The 16090-nt window shown below is 44.9% G+C and overlaps 1 protein-coding gene across 4 annotated transcripts; it reads left to right on the forward strand.

The window, feature by feature from the left end:
- The first annotated feature begins 1051 nt into the window (after nt 1-1051).
- Nucleotides 1052-14067, forward strand: NTAQ1 (N-terminal glutamine amidase 1). 4 transcript variants are annotated; one of them, XM_075495224.1, is made up of 6 exons: nt 1052-1570; nt 2315-2414; nt 2978-3028; nt 5118-5266; nt 5580-5704; nt 13652-14067. In XM_075495224.1, the coding sequence occupies exons 1-6, from the start codon at nt 1116-1118 to the stop codon at nt 13783-13785; spliced, it is 1014 nt and encodes a 337-aa protein (XP_075351339.1). In that variant the 5' UTR covers nt 1052-1115; the 3' UTR covers nt 13786-14067. The 4 variants fall into 4 exon arrangements, with proteins under 4 accessions (XP_075351339.1, XP_075351340.1, XP_075351341.1 ...); XM_075495225.1 differs by lacking the exon at nt 1052-1570 and adding an exon at nt 1808-2007 and having other exon boundaries at nt 13652-14034; XM_075495226.1 differs by lacking the exon at nt 1052-1570 and adding an exon at nt 2035-2174 and having other exon boundaries at nt 2315-2485; nt 13652-14035.
- The last annotated feature ends 2023 nt before the right edge of the window (nt 14068-16090 follow it).

A 16090-nucleotide genomic window follows, 5' to 3' on the forward strand; every position in this document is an offset into this window, starting at 1 on the left:
GGACACCCTGTGGAGAAGAGCCTGACTTGGAAAGAGCAGAGAAGAGTTTTAGCTTTTGAAGGCTACATTAAAAACAATGAACTTCTCAAAGTGAAATGGTTCAGTTATTCAAGTAGCAACACTGAGATGCAGATAGCACAGACTGCTTAATATCCTTTATAATCATGTAAGTTGTCTCTTTGCTACTAGGGTAGATTCAAATTATAAAAAGCTGAAGTAAAATTTTCACCATTTTAGGTTACGCACATAAGTGCTTTAATTAAGTACAAATTAGTCCTGATTTCTAAACAGAGCTTTGTTTTTAAGGCATCCAAAGTAGTACCTATATACACCTGACTAAGGAGTATTTTACAGGCACTTCAGGCCAGCTAGAATGCAGTTATAGGTCACGTACATTTTGTGTCAAGCATGTATTTTGATGTATTTTTGTCATCAAAACAGCGAGTGCTCTCTTTATCAGCGTTACCACAAGTAAAGTAAAGCGGTCTCTAAGATCTTTTTAGGATAACTTTTTAGGTAACAAATTCAATCAAAATAAAGGGGAAGGGGAAATAGAGATAACACACCAAACCAGAAGGCGAGGCGAAAAGTTTACATTCGCAGGGCTGCACGCGACCCAGTGAGGATCTCTCAGCACCCTGTCACTGGTCCCCGGGACCAGAGGTTGTGCCGAGCCCCTCTTCAGCTGCGGGGTGCCCAGAAACCCGCGGGGTGCCCAGAAACCCGCGGGGCGGCGGGGCTGGGGCGGCCCCGGCTGCTTCTTCACACGCGGCAACGCAACCGGCCACAACTGCAGGCGCTCACGCTAAATACTCCTTTTTCCCCTGTTTTTTCCTCCACGTGACACCGATCTCCGGCGCTTTTGCGCGGGGACCCGGCTTTCCCAGCTTCCCCCCACCCCCCCAACAGCTCCCGAAGGCTCCCGGCCGGCACCGGCACCCCCACCGCGCACCTCTCCGGGCCCGCAGCCCAGCGCCTGCCCCGCCGGGCCGAGGCCCGTCTCCTCGCGGAGCCGGCGCTCCCCCCGCCCGGTACTCACGGTCTCGTCGGCTCTTCTGGTCCCCCTGGATCCCGCGGCCCTGGCGGCGGCCGAGGCGGCCCCGGAGCGCGTCCAGATGCGGCGGCTGCTGAGCGAGGGGGGCTCCAAGGAGATGAACTCGGAGCTGGAGTCCATGAGGTCGAAGGGGGGGCGGCGGCGGCCGCGGCTGTCGCGGGCCGCCGGGCGGGCGGCGCTGCTCCGCAGGACCACCATGGCGGAGCCGGGGGCGCGCCGCGCCAGCCCCGCGCCCGATTCTGCCGCCAGAGCTCGCGCGCCGCTGGGTGGCCGCCCTTTCCCCCGGATCCCTCCGCCTCGCCGCCTTCCTGCCTTCCTTCCGCCTGCCCCGAAGGCCGCAGCGGCTCCCCCGCCGCGGCGTGCCCGCCCTCGCGGAGGCCGGCGGCACACGCTCCGCCCCACCCCGCTCTCCCCGCCGCTGCTTTTCCCTCTGGCAGCGAGTCCCGGCCCGACAGCGGAAGGACACGCTCCGCGCTTCGGCCTTTCGATGTTTTTGGCGCGTAAAAGTTTGAGCAGGTTGTTTTGCCGGCGCGCGATTGGCTCGGCGGCGCGCGCTGCGCCCGCCCCTCCGCCGCTTCCCGCCGGCAGGGGGCGGAGCCGCCGGGCTTGCCGGGGCCGCCGCTTAAAGCGGCCGCTCTCCCGCGCGGCGGCGGGCGCGGCTCCTCATCCCTCCGCTCCCCGCCCCAGGGAGCCCCGCGTGCGAGCGGCCGCGCTTCCCGCGCCCCTGGCCGATGCTCCGGCGATGCGCGGGAAGCGCCTGAGGCGAGCCGGCATGGCGGCCCTGCCGCGCGGCCGCGCTTCCTCGGGGAAGGCGTAGCCGGTGGCTCCCGCCGCGCCCGGCACTTCCTGCCCCGCCCTCACCCCCCGCCGAGGCCGGCCATGGCGCGGCCGGCGGCTGCCTACGAGGCGGCGGTGCCGCCCCGCCCCGCCTGCGCCTACACCAGCTGCTACTGGTAAGGGCCGCCGGTGGCCGGGGCCGGGGCCGGGGGCGGTGCGCGGGGCAGGCGGGAGCCGTGAGGTTGGTGCCCCCCCCCCCCGCCGTGAGGCGCTGAGGCAGAGAGCGGTGTGAGCGATAATCGCGCGTTGTGTCAGCCTGTACTGGGAGGCTTATCTTAAACGGGTGTGTGACCTGGAGCGCCTCTGGCCACAAATGGAGTCTGCACTGGGTGACTTTCCAGCAGGCATCGCTTCTCGGCTCGCTTCTGTTCACTAGAAATGAAGCTAAGGGGGGAAAAAATAATTAATTCTTATGTTTTACAGTGAAGAAAACGTTTGGAAACTTTGTGACTACATCAGGAGTCAGGATGAATACCCTTTAGAAGAATTTTATGCTGTTTTCATATCTAATGATAGGAGGATGGTGAGTCGATGAGATGTGATGTGAATGCAGCTATGGAGAGATTCAGGCCTTTAGACGGCAGCGCAGTGTATGTGAGACGTGGTCCCAGGTCTTTAGACTGCAGCCTGACGTAGGTGAGACATGGGCCCAGGCATTTTAACCACAGCCCAACACAGGTGAGACATGGGCCCAGACCTTTAGACACCAGCCCAACCTGTAAGTGAGACATGGTCCAAAACCCTCTTTTAGCTTGTTTTGGCTCAGAGGCATGCAAACCATACCACTTTTAGTTATCTGGTGCATTCAGGAGCATGGGAAGAGGCATGATGTCCCTGTGAGCTGTGGGGGAATTCTTCCCTGTAATCTGTCGGTTTAGGAGAATGATTATATTATGTGGTCCGGAATGCTATCTCCAACTTCATGCTCCTGAAAGATAGAAACTAGAGAAAATTTTCTGACTGCAGCACAGATGTAAGCTGATGAAGTGGATAGGTTAGCAAAGAACTAACAAATTAACCCCAAATTAATCTGTATTAATCTGAAAGGTTTTGTTAATGTCAGATTTATTCACTTCTAACTTTCAGATTCCACTCTGGAAGCAGAAATCGGGACATGGAGATGAGCCTGTTGTCTGGGTAAAGCATTCTGTTCTCTCTCTCTCTCTCTCTCTCTCATTTCAAGTGCATGCTTCCATAGTTGATATCTGCAGGATCAGACATGGGCAGTGTCAGCCATCTTCACTGCAACAAACTGTTCCATCTGAACATCAGGAAACACTTTTTTTGTGGTGAGGGTGATGGAGCACTGGAGCAGGTTGCCCAGAGAGATTGTGGAGTCTCCATCCTTGGAGATATTTAGAAGCTGCCTGGACACGGTCCCGGTCAGCTGGCTCTAGATGTCCCTGCCTGAGCAGGGGGTTTGGGCCAAATGTCCTCCAGAGGTCCCTTGCAGCCTCAACCATTCTATAGTTTTGTATTAATATTTATTATTCTTTTACAATGGATTTATAAAGAGCCTAAATCCGGTGCTCCTTTTTACCATTCATGGTAAATTAACAGCGAGACAGCCAGTAAAATCTGCAGATGACAAACCTTAACATTGGTAAGAGTACGTACAGATTTGTGAAAATTATTATGTGGATATGTGGATATTATGTGGATTATCGTTGAGGCTACCAGCTTTGTAGAATTTTCAGTAGATGTCCGTACTTGTAAGAAGTAGGTGTGTGAAAATATCCATATAGGCCTGACAAAGGATAGAAAAATATAAGCGTTAACGTATGTAGATGTCAGCAATTAAACTGACCCATAAATGGTGGCTTTGGAGTGTCATTTCATGAATTAATTCAGTAATTGCCACTACAGAATTCCTTTCAAATATGTATTATTACAGAGTTATTTCGGTTATCTGACATGGAAAAAACTCTATTTCCTGTGGCAATTTCTGGTTCTGAAATTCTGCAAAATAATCTGCAAACTTCTGAAGTTCTGTGTGTTCTGAATCATTCATTCTCTCCCAAAATATCAGTATATTTATAGTACAAAAAAGGATTAGTTTAAAAAGAGATCCAAGTGTTATGAAGATGATCTAAGAAGGAATAGGAGAGTTGGGAAAGGCCACTGCGGAATGTGGATTTCTGATAAAAACTCATGGATCAAAAGGTGTTTTAACTTTGATGTTTCAGTAGAACATAGGATATGTAAAGCTTGTAGTTAATTTTTCTTATACTCTGTAACAGATTCTTCTAAATATTGTTGGATACAGTTGTATGTATATATTGGTCTGGCAAAATAGCTTGCCTAAGATCTTTTTCATTCCAGTCCCTTTGTGGTTAGGATTGTTTAATATTGAAAGTGTCAAAAAGCAGTGCTTCAGACTCTTTTTGTGAGTGGATTTAATGTAAGCTTTAATAAGCTGTTAACAGCTACCTTCAATTTAATATTGGAAAATAGCAGTGTATGTATCTGACACCTAACATAAGTAACTCCAATTTCTCCAAACCTCCACCACACCTATGTTTCTTACAAGTTAGGGAATAAAACTGCACCTCGGAACCCGAATGTCAAGACAAAATAGTTACCTTGAAAAAGTGTGATATAGTACCCACAGGTGTTTTTTCCCAGCTTCAAGAGCTACTACAGGAATTCGTCTTACTCATACGTTCCTCTTGACCTGAGGCGTTTGCTGCTTTTTCAGTTCATGCTGTTTTTTCAGCTGCTTCTGGCAGCTAAACACTCGGCACTCAAATTCGCATACCGTGTTACTGCAACAGGTATAACACCTCTTATTAGAAGGGGTCACTAGATAATTTTAATGTTAAGCTATCATCATATATTGTTGTGAGCTTTTATTTAGGAATGAGTCTAAGACAAAAATGCTTATCCCACTCAACTTTTGTGTTTTGGTGTGGGACGTGAAAGAGATTTGCTGTTCTCTTAGGATTATCATACACTTCAGTTTAGCTGTCCAGGCTTAAATCAAAGGAGGCTGCAAAGGAACGGGAAGAATACCAAGGTTTCTTGAAAGGCATGATGGGTGAGACAGGCATTAGGGAATCTCTCTCCTGGTGCCAGAAGCATTACAGGCTTAATACTTCAAGGGCAGAAAGCAGGATTTAAAGAAAGGATCTGTAGCTTCTGCTTTTAGAAAGCATTTTTTTTTCACTCCCTTTGCCAGTTTCTCATTAACGGCTGTTTAACTAATGGCAGTTACCCTTCTTCCCAGGACTACCATGTTATTCTACTTCATGTTTCCAGCGGGGAGCAGAACTTCATTTATGATCTTGACACAGTGTTGCCGTTTCCGTGTCCTTTTGATGTGTACAGTGTGGAGGCCTTTAGGTTGGATGACAGCCTTCATCCAGAATTTCACAGGTGATGACATAAAATATAAAGACCATGAATGTTATTTCATGAAATCGAAAGTTGAAGTTCTCTTTGTGATGCGTAGTGACAGAGGTTTTTTGCTATACTCCAGTAAAATAAATGCACTGTGTTAGTCATCAAAAGCCCTTTCCTTTCCTACTGTAGTTTCTTGTTAACTAGTTAACTGCTTGGCACAGTATTGCTGATTTATGTATTTAATGAAATTAATGTTCCTTGATGGGAGGAAAGGGCTCTTGTTCTGAGTGACTAATGCAGTATTGTATACCTGCATCTTTTGATACAATTTTGCATTATTATTTAGGAAAATCAGAATGATTCGAGCAGATTTGTACTTGAAGACATTTGCTTCAGACAGATCTCATATGAAAGATGCAAATGGGCAATGGCAGAAACCACCTCCTTCATACCCTTGCATTGAAACTGCAGGTAAGCTGCCAGAGCTCCTTTTTCCTGTTTACAGTGTTGAATGACATGGTCCGAGATGCATATAAGAAATAAATATGGTTCCATAACATGTGTCCAGAAGCACATCCAGCTAGCTGTGGTGGTTTAACCCCAGCCAGCAACTAAGCCTCACCCTGCCGCTCACTCACTCCCCCCGCAGTGGGATGGGGGAGAGAATCAGAAGAGTAAAAGTGAGAAAACTCGTGCGTTGAGGTAAAGACGGTTTAATAGGGAAAGCAAAAGCCGCGCACGCAAACAAAGCAGAACAAGGAATTCATTTACCACTTCCCATCGGCAGGCAGGTGTTCGGCCATCTCCAGGAAAGCAGGGCTGCATCATGCATAACGGTTACTTGGGAAGACAAACGCCATCACTCTGAATGTCTTCTTCCCCCAGCTTTATATGCTGAGCATGATGTCGTATGGTATGGAATATCCCTTTGGTCAGTTGGGGTCAGCTGTCCTGGCTGTGTCCCCTCCCAACTTCTTGTGCACCCCCAGCCTACTCGCTGGTGGGGTGGGGTGAGAAGCAGAAAAGGCCTTGACTCTGTGCAAGCACTGCTCAGCAACAATGAAAACACCCCTGTATTATCAACACTGTTTCCAGCACAAATCCAAAGCATAGTCCCATACTAGGTACTATGAAGAAAATTAACTCTATCCCAGCCAAAACCAGCACACTAGCTTATTATTTCATATGGAAAAAAAAAATAGGGCTATGAAGCATTTGGCACTTCCTTTTCTGAACATGTGAAGTCTAGCATGTCTCCTGGCATTTACCATTATCAAACATTAATTACTGATCTTCATAAACTGAGCAGAGAATGAGAGGTAAGTAATACTGTTCTCTTGTTACAGCAGGGAACTGAAGCTAAGAGGCCAAACAACTTGCTTAGGGGTCACAAAGTGAATTTTTAACATAGTGATTATACCACACTTTAGTTGGCAGGTCCCATCCTGCCAGAACAGAGTATTTTGACAGGAGGAAGTTTTCAGGCTCTGCTCAGCATGCTAGGTTTGCCTGCATGATCTGTTTGAGGTTTCCCTACCAGGTGTATGGACCTGAGGACACTTTAAGCCAAACTGGCAAGTCAGCAAATTTTTCCTTAAGCCTCTTTTAAGTGATAGCCTAGATAATAGCCTCTGGGCCAAGCAGAGAGAGAATGAAAGACTTGCCATCTCTTCTGTTCTATAGAACTGCTGAAACCATTCTTATCACACAGCATTTCAGCTTATTCTAATCATGTGTTTGGCAAGCTGGCTAACATTTGCCATGTGTTTGTTCTCTCATTTTCTTCCCAGATGGAGAAAAGCGTGGTGAAGTTTTGCTTTGAAAGAGTTTTCATGTTACTGCTCTGCATGTTTGGTTTTGTTGCCTTTTTAATAACGCAGTACTGCTATGTATTTATGTTAGAGAAGGCAGGGCCAAAGAAACATATTTTGTGTTTGGGTCTAAGTTTATCGTGGTTCTAAGTTGCTGGTAAGTTAATTCTCAGTCTTTGCTTTGGCTTCTAAGGAAGCTTGGTGTTTCACACTAGAGTAGAAGCGAGTTATGAATGTGGGCAGGAGCACAGATGTAGTCTTCATTGTGAAGCTTTAGGTGTTTTCTAGACAATCCAGGTTATGCAGCACCTTAAATTCTATGTCTTGGTCCTTATCTCTAGTAAAGGTTTATACAAAGGTGGTGTAGGAAGTGGAGAATGCCTGGACTGCAGTGGATGGTTCACTGTTACTGGAGCCTCCAGCGTGCTGAGGACTTTTTGCCTGTGGAAACCTTATTGTTGTGATAGTTGAGAGCTAATGAAAGTGTGAGGAATATAGATCAGGCCAGATAAGGAAGGTGAAAACTCCTACTCAAATCAAAATAGTAGAAAACATTACTTGCAGACAGTAAGTTACAGAATGACTCAAACAGTTGCAGATGTGTACGTGTACCTCTAGCTGTAGTGAATGACTCCATAGCTGCAAACCCTGTAACTCTCCCCTTATCTGTCTTGCTTGACTGAGCTTTACCTCACTGACACACAGCAGCCACATGGTCTCAACCAACCTCCAGATTGTCTCAGTGATGTTAATAAATAGTGAAAGATACATAGATCTTCAGTTTCTCCCATGCTTTATTTCTTTGCTCTGTACCTTCCTACACTGAAAGGAACATCCATAGGTCATTCAGTGCAACCCCTGCTCAAAACAGGGGTTCCTTAGGGCTCCAGGGATGGAGATTCCACCATCTCTCTGGGCAGTCTGTTCCAATATTTGACCACTGTCATGGTAAAAAAAAAAATAAAAATTCGTCATATCTAATCAGAATTTCCCACGTTCCAACTTCCATTCTTTGTTTCTTGTCCTGTTGCCAGGCTCCTCCAGGAAGGCTCTGGCTCCATCTTCTCTGTGTCCTCTGATCAGATAGATGCAGACAGCAGAAAGGTCTCCCCTTCATCTTCTCTGTTTAAGACTGAACAGGCCCAGTTCTCTCAGCCTCTCCTTGAATATCATGTTCTCCCACCCCAAACAACTTGATGTTCCTCTTCTGGGCTTACTCCAGTATGTTAATGCTTTGGGGTTTTTTTTGTACTGAGGAGTCCCAAACTGGACACAATATTCCAGCTCTGTGCTGATGCGCTCTGGTCTCCTGGTCAGTTGCTGAATGTTGCAGATGAAGGAAACTGGTTACCCTGCACCCACTCAAGGTGGAAGGTTGTTCATTAGGTAGCTTCAAGATCTGGGTCAGAACAGGAATAGATTCTATCAGATCTAGGATGTTTAGTTCAAGTTGTCTTTCATTCAGTACCAGTTTCTCCAGCTTTGATTTTTGTCTTCCCTGTATTCACTTGAGATATCTTAGAATGATGAGTGCTTCAATGTGCACAATGTTATAAGTCAGTGAGGAGTCTGGGTTTAACTGTTGTTGAACAAGCATGTGCTTTAACTTTTAGCTAAATCTAAGTCCTGTGCTCAGTGATGTGGTTGTGTAGATGAGCATGTGTCCCGCAGGCCAACATACAGGTTTAGAAAACGTTGTTGTCAACAAGTGGAACTGGTAATTCTCATCCTTTAGAGACTGGTAAATTCAAGGAATAAATAAAAGGAAATTCCATAGTATCCAAGTCAAACGTAAGTTAAATAGGACCATAGGTAGGATAATGTAATTACCCAGTGTGGAGCTGGGACAGGATACTGGCACCAGTGACGCTTTTTATGAAATATACCAGGAAATGTTTAATGACCATGAAATTCCTTTTGGAATGGAATCAAGGAATCTCTATCAGTAACCAGTTCAGCATTTTTTTTCTTAATATTAACTCAAAAGGAATTATTCTTAAACTGTATTTGTGCTGCTCATGGAGTTGTAAAATAAACCTTCTAAAATAAGCCTGAGTCATAAATTCCAGTCCATGCTTAAAAAAAATTGAAGATGGGACTAGGTGATTTTTTTTAAAAGAACCTTAGCATTATTAAAAAAAAAAAACCAACACACAAAAGAACCCAAACAAAACAAAACCAAACCAAACCCCAAAAAAAAACCAAAATACCAAACCCAAACAACCCCAAACCAACCAACTGAACAAAAAACCCTGAAACTCCTCAATATCTCATCAGAACTCACATGCTAAGCATTAGCCTTTTGCAACTGTCTCTGGCCTAGCCATTTTCCAGAGCTAGGCCTCTATGTTTCTTACTGGCATTGCTTTGGCTGCTGTTCTGCTTTGCTGCCATGCATGCCAGAAGAAGCTGGCTAACCTATCTGGGTGCATGGTGCTTTCTCACCCAGCCCTATCCTCAAAGCAGCTCTGGTGGAATAAGCATATCTGAGCTGCAGCAGATTCCCCTGGTCTCACCTGGTTGCCACTTGAAAGAAAACAGGAGCAAGTCTGGTATTTTGTTCAAATAATATAAATTAAGATGATGCAATTTGGTGCACAGATTCATCATTCTAGGGCTGGTGAGCCCAGCCTGGGGTTTTCTTTTAAGTCTTCTCTCCACAAATTAATGAGGTCCGATTTTGCTTAGTTTATGAGTCCTGGTGAGATCAGGCCTCCTTACTACAAGCCTGTGTAAAATACAGCTTGCACAGTGCATTTCAAAATTACTTAGAACAGATGGTGGTACTGCTTATATACAACTGTTAGCATCAGCTCTAACACTGAAAAGCATTGGTTTGAATTTCAGTTATCCCTAGGTGTTTGGTAGCACACTGGCAGGATTGATTTGTAAAGGCTTTTTGTTCTTTTTATTGTTATTAATATCCCTGGTAGCCATAAATGATGGGGGTTTACTTGGTTTTTTTTTTGTTTGTTTTGAAGAGCATGAGTAGGACAGCTGAGAAATTCTGGAGGTGCTGTGTGTGACATGTCTGTGTAACAGGCAAGCTGCTAGACAGAGGCCAGGCAGATGTCGGCAGTTTCTTTCTGTATCTCCTGTCTGAGGTGGTGGTAGGATCCTAGTGAAGTAAAAAAGGAGGCACCGATATGGATATAAGTAGCTTATATGCAATTCATGGGAGCCTTCTGCTTCTCTCATATGAGAATAAAATTCCAGTTTGTCAAGTTAGGTCCTTACTTCATTGAGCTTTTGTGGAAGTAAAGAATCAAGTCAGGATAGAGACAATAAAGGCACAACTAAAGATAGAAGTATTTAAATTCTGTGAGTGGCTTATTGAAATTAAGCCGCTTTCTGTGAAAGATAATTTAAGGTGACCAGCTTTGTTTTACACCGAGATGGACCAAGGTGGTTTGCACCGTTGGTTATGTCTCAGCTGTGGGGACAGCACCCTCCAGCTGAGTGTCGTAACAGCCTTTCCGATTCTGCCTGCAAAAACACTTCTCTCCCTTCTCAGGCAAGGGAGGGGCATCTGAAGAGAACTGTAAATGCTGGAAGTATCTGAAGATACTGGAAGTATCTGAAGAGCCCAACTTTCTAAGTATTTTGGGTGCCCCCAAGGTTAGGCAGCAGCAGATCTTGGAGGCTTTGTTTCAGACTTGCTCACCTCCAGCAGCCGTTCGGCAGCTGTCATCACGCAGAGTTAGTCCAAGGTCTGTGAGCCAAGCCTCGTCTTGGCTGAAACATTGCTTTCTAACTACTGTTGGCAGAAGCCACAAGTATCATGGCTAACAATGCCATCTGATAGTGTGTGGCCTTTTATTTCATCCCTGCTTGGGGCAAAAGTGTCAGACTTGATTAAAAAAATAAAATTATGCAGGAGTCCCAGAATGCGCCAGCTAGGTCTCATTGACAGTGTGTGTGCGTAACAAAGTGGGTTTCGTCAAAGAGGAAGCATTGGCTCTGTGCGTGCACAAATGCAAGCTAGTATAATAGCCACAGCACCTGAGGAGGACTGCAAGTGTAATGTAAATCTTTAAAAAAACCCCGATTCTGCTGCTCTTGACCTTGTATAAATGTTATATAAAGCATTCTCCTCCTTTTGTGGAGAAATCCTCTTGGTTTGTCAACTGTAGCATCCAGATGTCTCTTTTGTAAATTCTGCTGTTTGTCACTCTTCATCTGCTTCAGGAAGAGGACTTTGTGGTGTTCTCATGCATTTTTGCCGAGCTGTTTCCTAAAGCTGCAAGGTCTAACATAACATACATGGCATTCAGATACAGCCCATGAGTAAGAAGAGTGGCATAGAGAGACTGTTATCTCCTGAATTAAATAAAACGGGAGAGGTCTCACTATCTTTTTTCCCTATGGATAGCTCTCATACTGCTTCAGTGCCATCTACTGACCAGTTCTTAGACCATCCCCTCTTCACAGGAATGTTCCTGTTGGCTTTGTTAAAACAATTTTTCACAGAATCACAGAATCCTTTCATTAAACTTCTCTGATGGACTGTGTTATGCTCTGCCACAATCCTTCTGAATTTAAGAGAATATTTCACTTCCTACAGACATTGTGACAGCAACTTCAAAGTTGTTAGCAGCAGCAGCTGCATTTGTAACTCTGTTGGAACAATCCCCTTTGGGCTTCTTTGCCATTTGCAGAACAGTTTTATTAAATTATTATTCTACTATGCTCAGTGCACATAAAGCAGGCAATTACTTATCTTTCGAATCTTAAACTATATGAAGAATTACATTAATTTTAAAACAAAAGCATCTGGGAGGAAAAGACAAGTTGGGAATTGGAAAACAGGCTTACCAGTCTACCAGCAAGCACGAGCTGTTACCCACTACTAATTGTTCTTGAGCTACAACAGCAAATTGCTGGGCTTGTGCTATTTAAATCCCCACATAGTCAGGCAGAAATTGGCCCTGTTCTGCCAGACTCACTTCAGCAGTAGGAAGATGCTTGGCTGGACGTAAGGATTTTCAATGTGCAGAGCCCAAACAGGTTAACAAGAAAAGAATTAGGGGCCAGACCTCGGAAGTGGTGAGAGCTGGGATTAGGTAAATCACAAAGCTGTACCATAGCGTAGATGTGGTGCAAATAGAGGGCTTTGGGGGCTGGGTTATGGCTGGCACTGTTGGGTCTGGGATTCCCAAACATCGTCTTCCCTTCCTCACTTGTGCTGTCCATAATGGTAAGCCTAATTACACAAGCTATTTGCAGCTGAAGCAAATTCCATCCTATGGATTTTATAATCCATTCATTAGAGCCTACTCTTGTTTGGTTCTTAATCCTTAAATGCGCACTTGAATCATCCATGTTAAAATAAATACTTAAATACAGCAGGAAAGCTGTAACAGTAAATCCAATGGCTCTCCCACTCTTTTCTTTAAACTCATTCTCTTCCAGTTTTCTTTTAATGGGCATTTAAAAAGATTATTTGTGCAGATCGTCAGTGAGAACATAAAACAACAAGCCCACGGATGTTTGTAGTCAAGAGCTGAATAGGCTGAGGAATCAGAAACCTCTGATCAGCATGGTTCTGAGTCAGCAAAGCTTGTACCAGGCCAGCTCCAGAAAAAGGATGTATAAGGCAGCTAAACCAAAAAAATGCACACCAGCACTTTCCACTGAGCTCTCTGGGATCCGTGAACAGGACAGAATGGTTTCTACCTCTCCTGCAGGGTCAGAGCAGATCAAACTCCTGGCAAAGAGCAGTCATGGTTACTTTTCTCTTGAAACTCTGGCAGTTAACCTTTTCCCATCTGATTTCATTCAGTGGTTCAGGATTCAAAAAACAGTGTTTGCCCCCAGCCTAGGTTTGTGCCTTCCTTTGAGCATCCCTCTAGGCTATGGGGTAGGTTATGTCAGACATTTCCGCCGGTCTGCATATTCTGGCTGTGCAGTGGACCGGTGTACAGCAAGGACAAAGTTCAGGGCTGGAGGGAAAGCAAATACAGAGCAAATACTGTAGTCTGGGGAGTAACGAATTGTAGGTCTGCCAAGAGACTAATCACTTCTGAGAGACAGTAAGCAACTTCCAGTTCTGACTGCTGCTCTGATCCAGTTCCTCTGTAGTCAGTGCAAAAGCTGACTCAGTTGACTTTGGTTCAGTTGACTTAATGGGGGAATAATATCTCCCCTGCTTTTGAGTAATGAGCCTTGTGTGAATGCAGGAAGACTACAAGCACCTGTTTGTTGCATTGCAGTTCCCTGTGTTGGTTGTTATTTGCACTCCAGTTCTCTGACACTACTCGACCCTTCTAGGCTGCTGTTGCAGGGAAAAATCTTACTCTTTGCTACGCATACTAGTTTCTAATGACTAAGGATGCTTACTGATCCGGTAATGTGATTATTGCCATAGGCAGAGAGAGGGATCAGGGACAAAAGCAACATTTCAGAGACTGGAAATAGATGTTTTCATAGCACCGTACAATTTGCAGGATCTTGCCGGACTGCTGCTCAGCAAGTGTGCTATGAATTCCACTATTTTGAATGGAACTATCAAAGGGGGTTTTCTGGGCATTTGCTTGATAGATGTATACCTGTGCTACAGAAGCTGCATCAGGAACTTAAATATTTCCCTTTTCTGGTCCTTTTTTAGACTCCAAGATGAACTTGGATGATTTCATCAGTATGAATCCCAAAGTGGGATGGGGCTCAGTGTTCCCCCTTCCGGACTTTGTGCATCGATTTGGCAGACAGACTGATTACAGCTATTCCTTGGAAGGACAGTGAAACAAACAAAGAAGTTCTCCCTGCTTCTGTTTTGAGTGGGTGTGTTTTGTTTTGCTGCTCTTACATTGTATTTATGGTTTATGTTTCTTTACGTGGAATAAGTATTTGGGCAAATAGAATACCCAATCAGAAATATCATGAATGGAATAAAAACTTTTATTTTGATTATGTAAGAATGAACTTGGTTTTTAATACATCAAATCAAAGGCAGACATCCCACCGTAAGCATATGACTTTTCCATCTACTGTACCCAAACTGAAAAGAGCATTTACATGCTGTAAGAAAAGCTTTTGGAAAGATATATGCATAAAATACTGAACAATGTAGCTCAAATTGTTAAATGTCGCCACATTTTAGAAGTGAGATACAGTATATTTTCTTTATGTTATGATTTCTATCACTTATATAAACAGACAGTGCATCTTAGTTTAGTCACTAACTTCATCAGTTAGGCTCATTTAGCAGAAGCCTAAAGGCCAGACCCACAAAGGGAACATAGATTTAGTAATACAATCTTGAACTCCCAAGCACTATGTAAAACCAGGTAAGTATCTAGGTTTCTGTGCTGTACGAGGGGAGAATTAAATGCCTGCCATGTCAGTTAAACTGTTCTAGTGCTGACAGTTGCTGGAAGATGCAGTTGCTTTTCCTTCTTACGCTGGCTGCGCATTCTCACCTGCCCCCATGTGCTTGCACTTGGCATTTGTCTGGCCCCATGGTAATCCAGGGTAGGAAGCTAAACCAACAGAAAGAAGTAAAGGGGTTTTTTTTCTGCCTCTTAGCTCCTTGAACTGGCTTGCCATGAGGTCAGACAGCTGCTCTTGCGGGTATAAGGAAATCAGCAGGAACATATGGTTGGGGGGGAAGGGAATGAGAAAGCCTCCCCCGTACAGGGTCGCTTGCTGCTGAATTTCCTTAGAGGTGATCTAAGGAAGCTGCATCCTTGCAGGGGAACCCAGGAAAGCCACCATGTTGATTGGGGGGTTGGAGCAAAGTCTCCCACATCTTAGAAGAGTGCCCTAAACATGGGATTACAGAAATAGGCTAAGGTGGGGTATTTAATTCTCTGGTTTTGGACCTCTTCTACTTTACATACTAGCATATCATAGAATCACAGACTGGTAGAATAATTCAGGTTAGAAGGGTCAGGCAGTCTCTAGTCCAATCTCCTGTTCAAATCAGGTCAGACCAGGCTGCCCAGGGCTTTATGCAGTCAGGACTTGGAAACCTACTGGGATTGAGACTACAATAAACATTTGTGATGGACTTCAGTCTTGGTGAGGAAAAGCACAGTAATGGTTTTAAGTATTAAGGGATCGTTTTGTTTGTAAGTACAGAAAAATATAAAAACTTAAAAGATACTTATATGTATATTACTGTTATATAGGTGTATTGTTATATACATATTCTATTACTGTATCTCCCATCAGTTCCAGAGAATTTACTCAGCATGTTAACAGCAGAGACAGACCATTGAACAACTGTGGGATTGATTCACTTCATCCAGTCATCTCTTTTTCTGTGTCATAAGGGCTGGCTGAATGTAGAAACTTACACTTTCTGTTGCCAGATGCAGCACAGCTGGTTGGCTGTGCAGCTAGGCTGCTACCACATGGATTCCTTGGGTAACAGCACAGACTACGGATCGGAGGCCAGTTGTTGGGGCACTCATCTGCAGAGTGGGAGAGTTGATCTGTAGTTTCTGTCTCTGTGAACCAGCTTCACCAGAAGAGATTGAGATGATGGAACTCAGGATTCTTGATAAACTGGTGCTCAGAGCTCTCCCGAGAGGAGGCAGCTCTGGATTTAACCAGATATACCTGTGTAAAAGGTCTGATTTATCGGTGTTTGGATGAAATGGCAACTCTTTCTGCATGACTTTGATGTGGCAGGCACTCTTTGAGTGAGTGAAGACGTTGTTACTTACTATTTTTGAGTGTTGTGAAGACTGGTTGTAAAAGTGCACAGCAGCAGAAATTTGCCTGCCCAGTGCCCAGGGCATTGCACGCACTGCCCAGGTTAGACAATAGCAGAACTGAGAATTTAAAGATCCACATTTTACATGAATGGGTTATGTTAAGCACTTTTTATCCTTCAAGTGATTGAATCTCATGTACACAGAGTTCCTGTGCATTGCTCAACAGACCCTTTAAACTGTTGCAGAACATTAGGTTCCCATCCCTCCCTACTTGAGTATGTCATTTGATTTAAATACAGAGCTGCCATCCTCAGCTGGTTTCTGGTGCCTGAAATCTGTGACACACTCCCTTTGGTGAGGCTCAGACACAAAAATTTGCCTGGTTT

The sequence above is a fragment of the Mycteria americana genome, chromosome 2 (assembly GCF_035582795.1).
Source record: "Mycteria americana isolate JAX WOST 10 ecotype Jacksonville Zoo and Gardens chromosome 2, USCA_MyAme_1.0, whole genome shotgun sequence".
Taxonomy (NCBI): Eukaryota; Metazoa; Chordata; class Aves; order Ciconiiformes; family Ciconiidae; genus Mycteria; species Mycteria americana.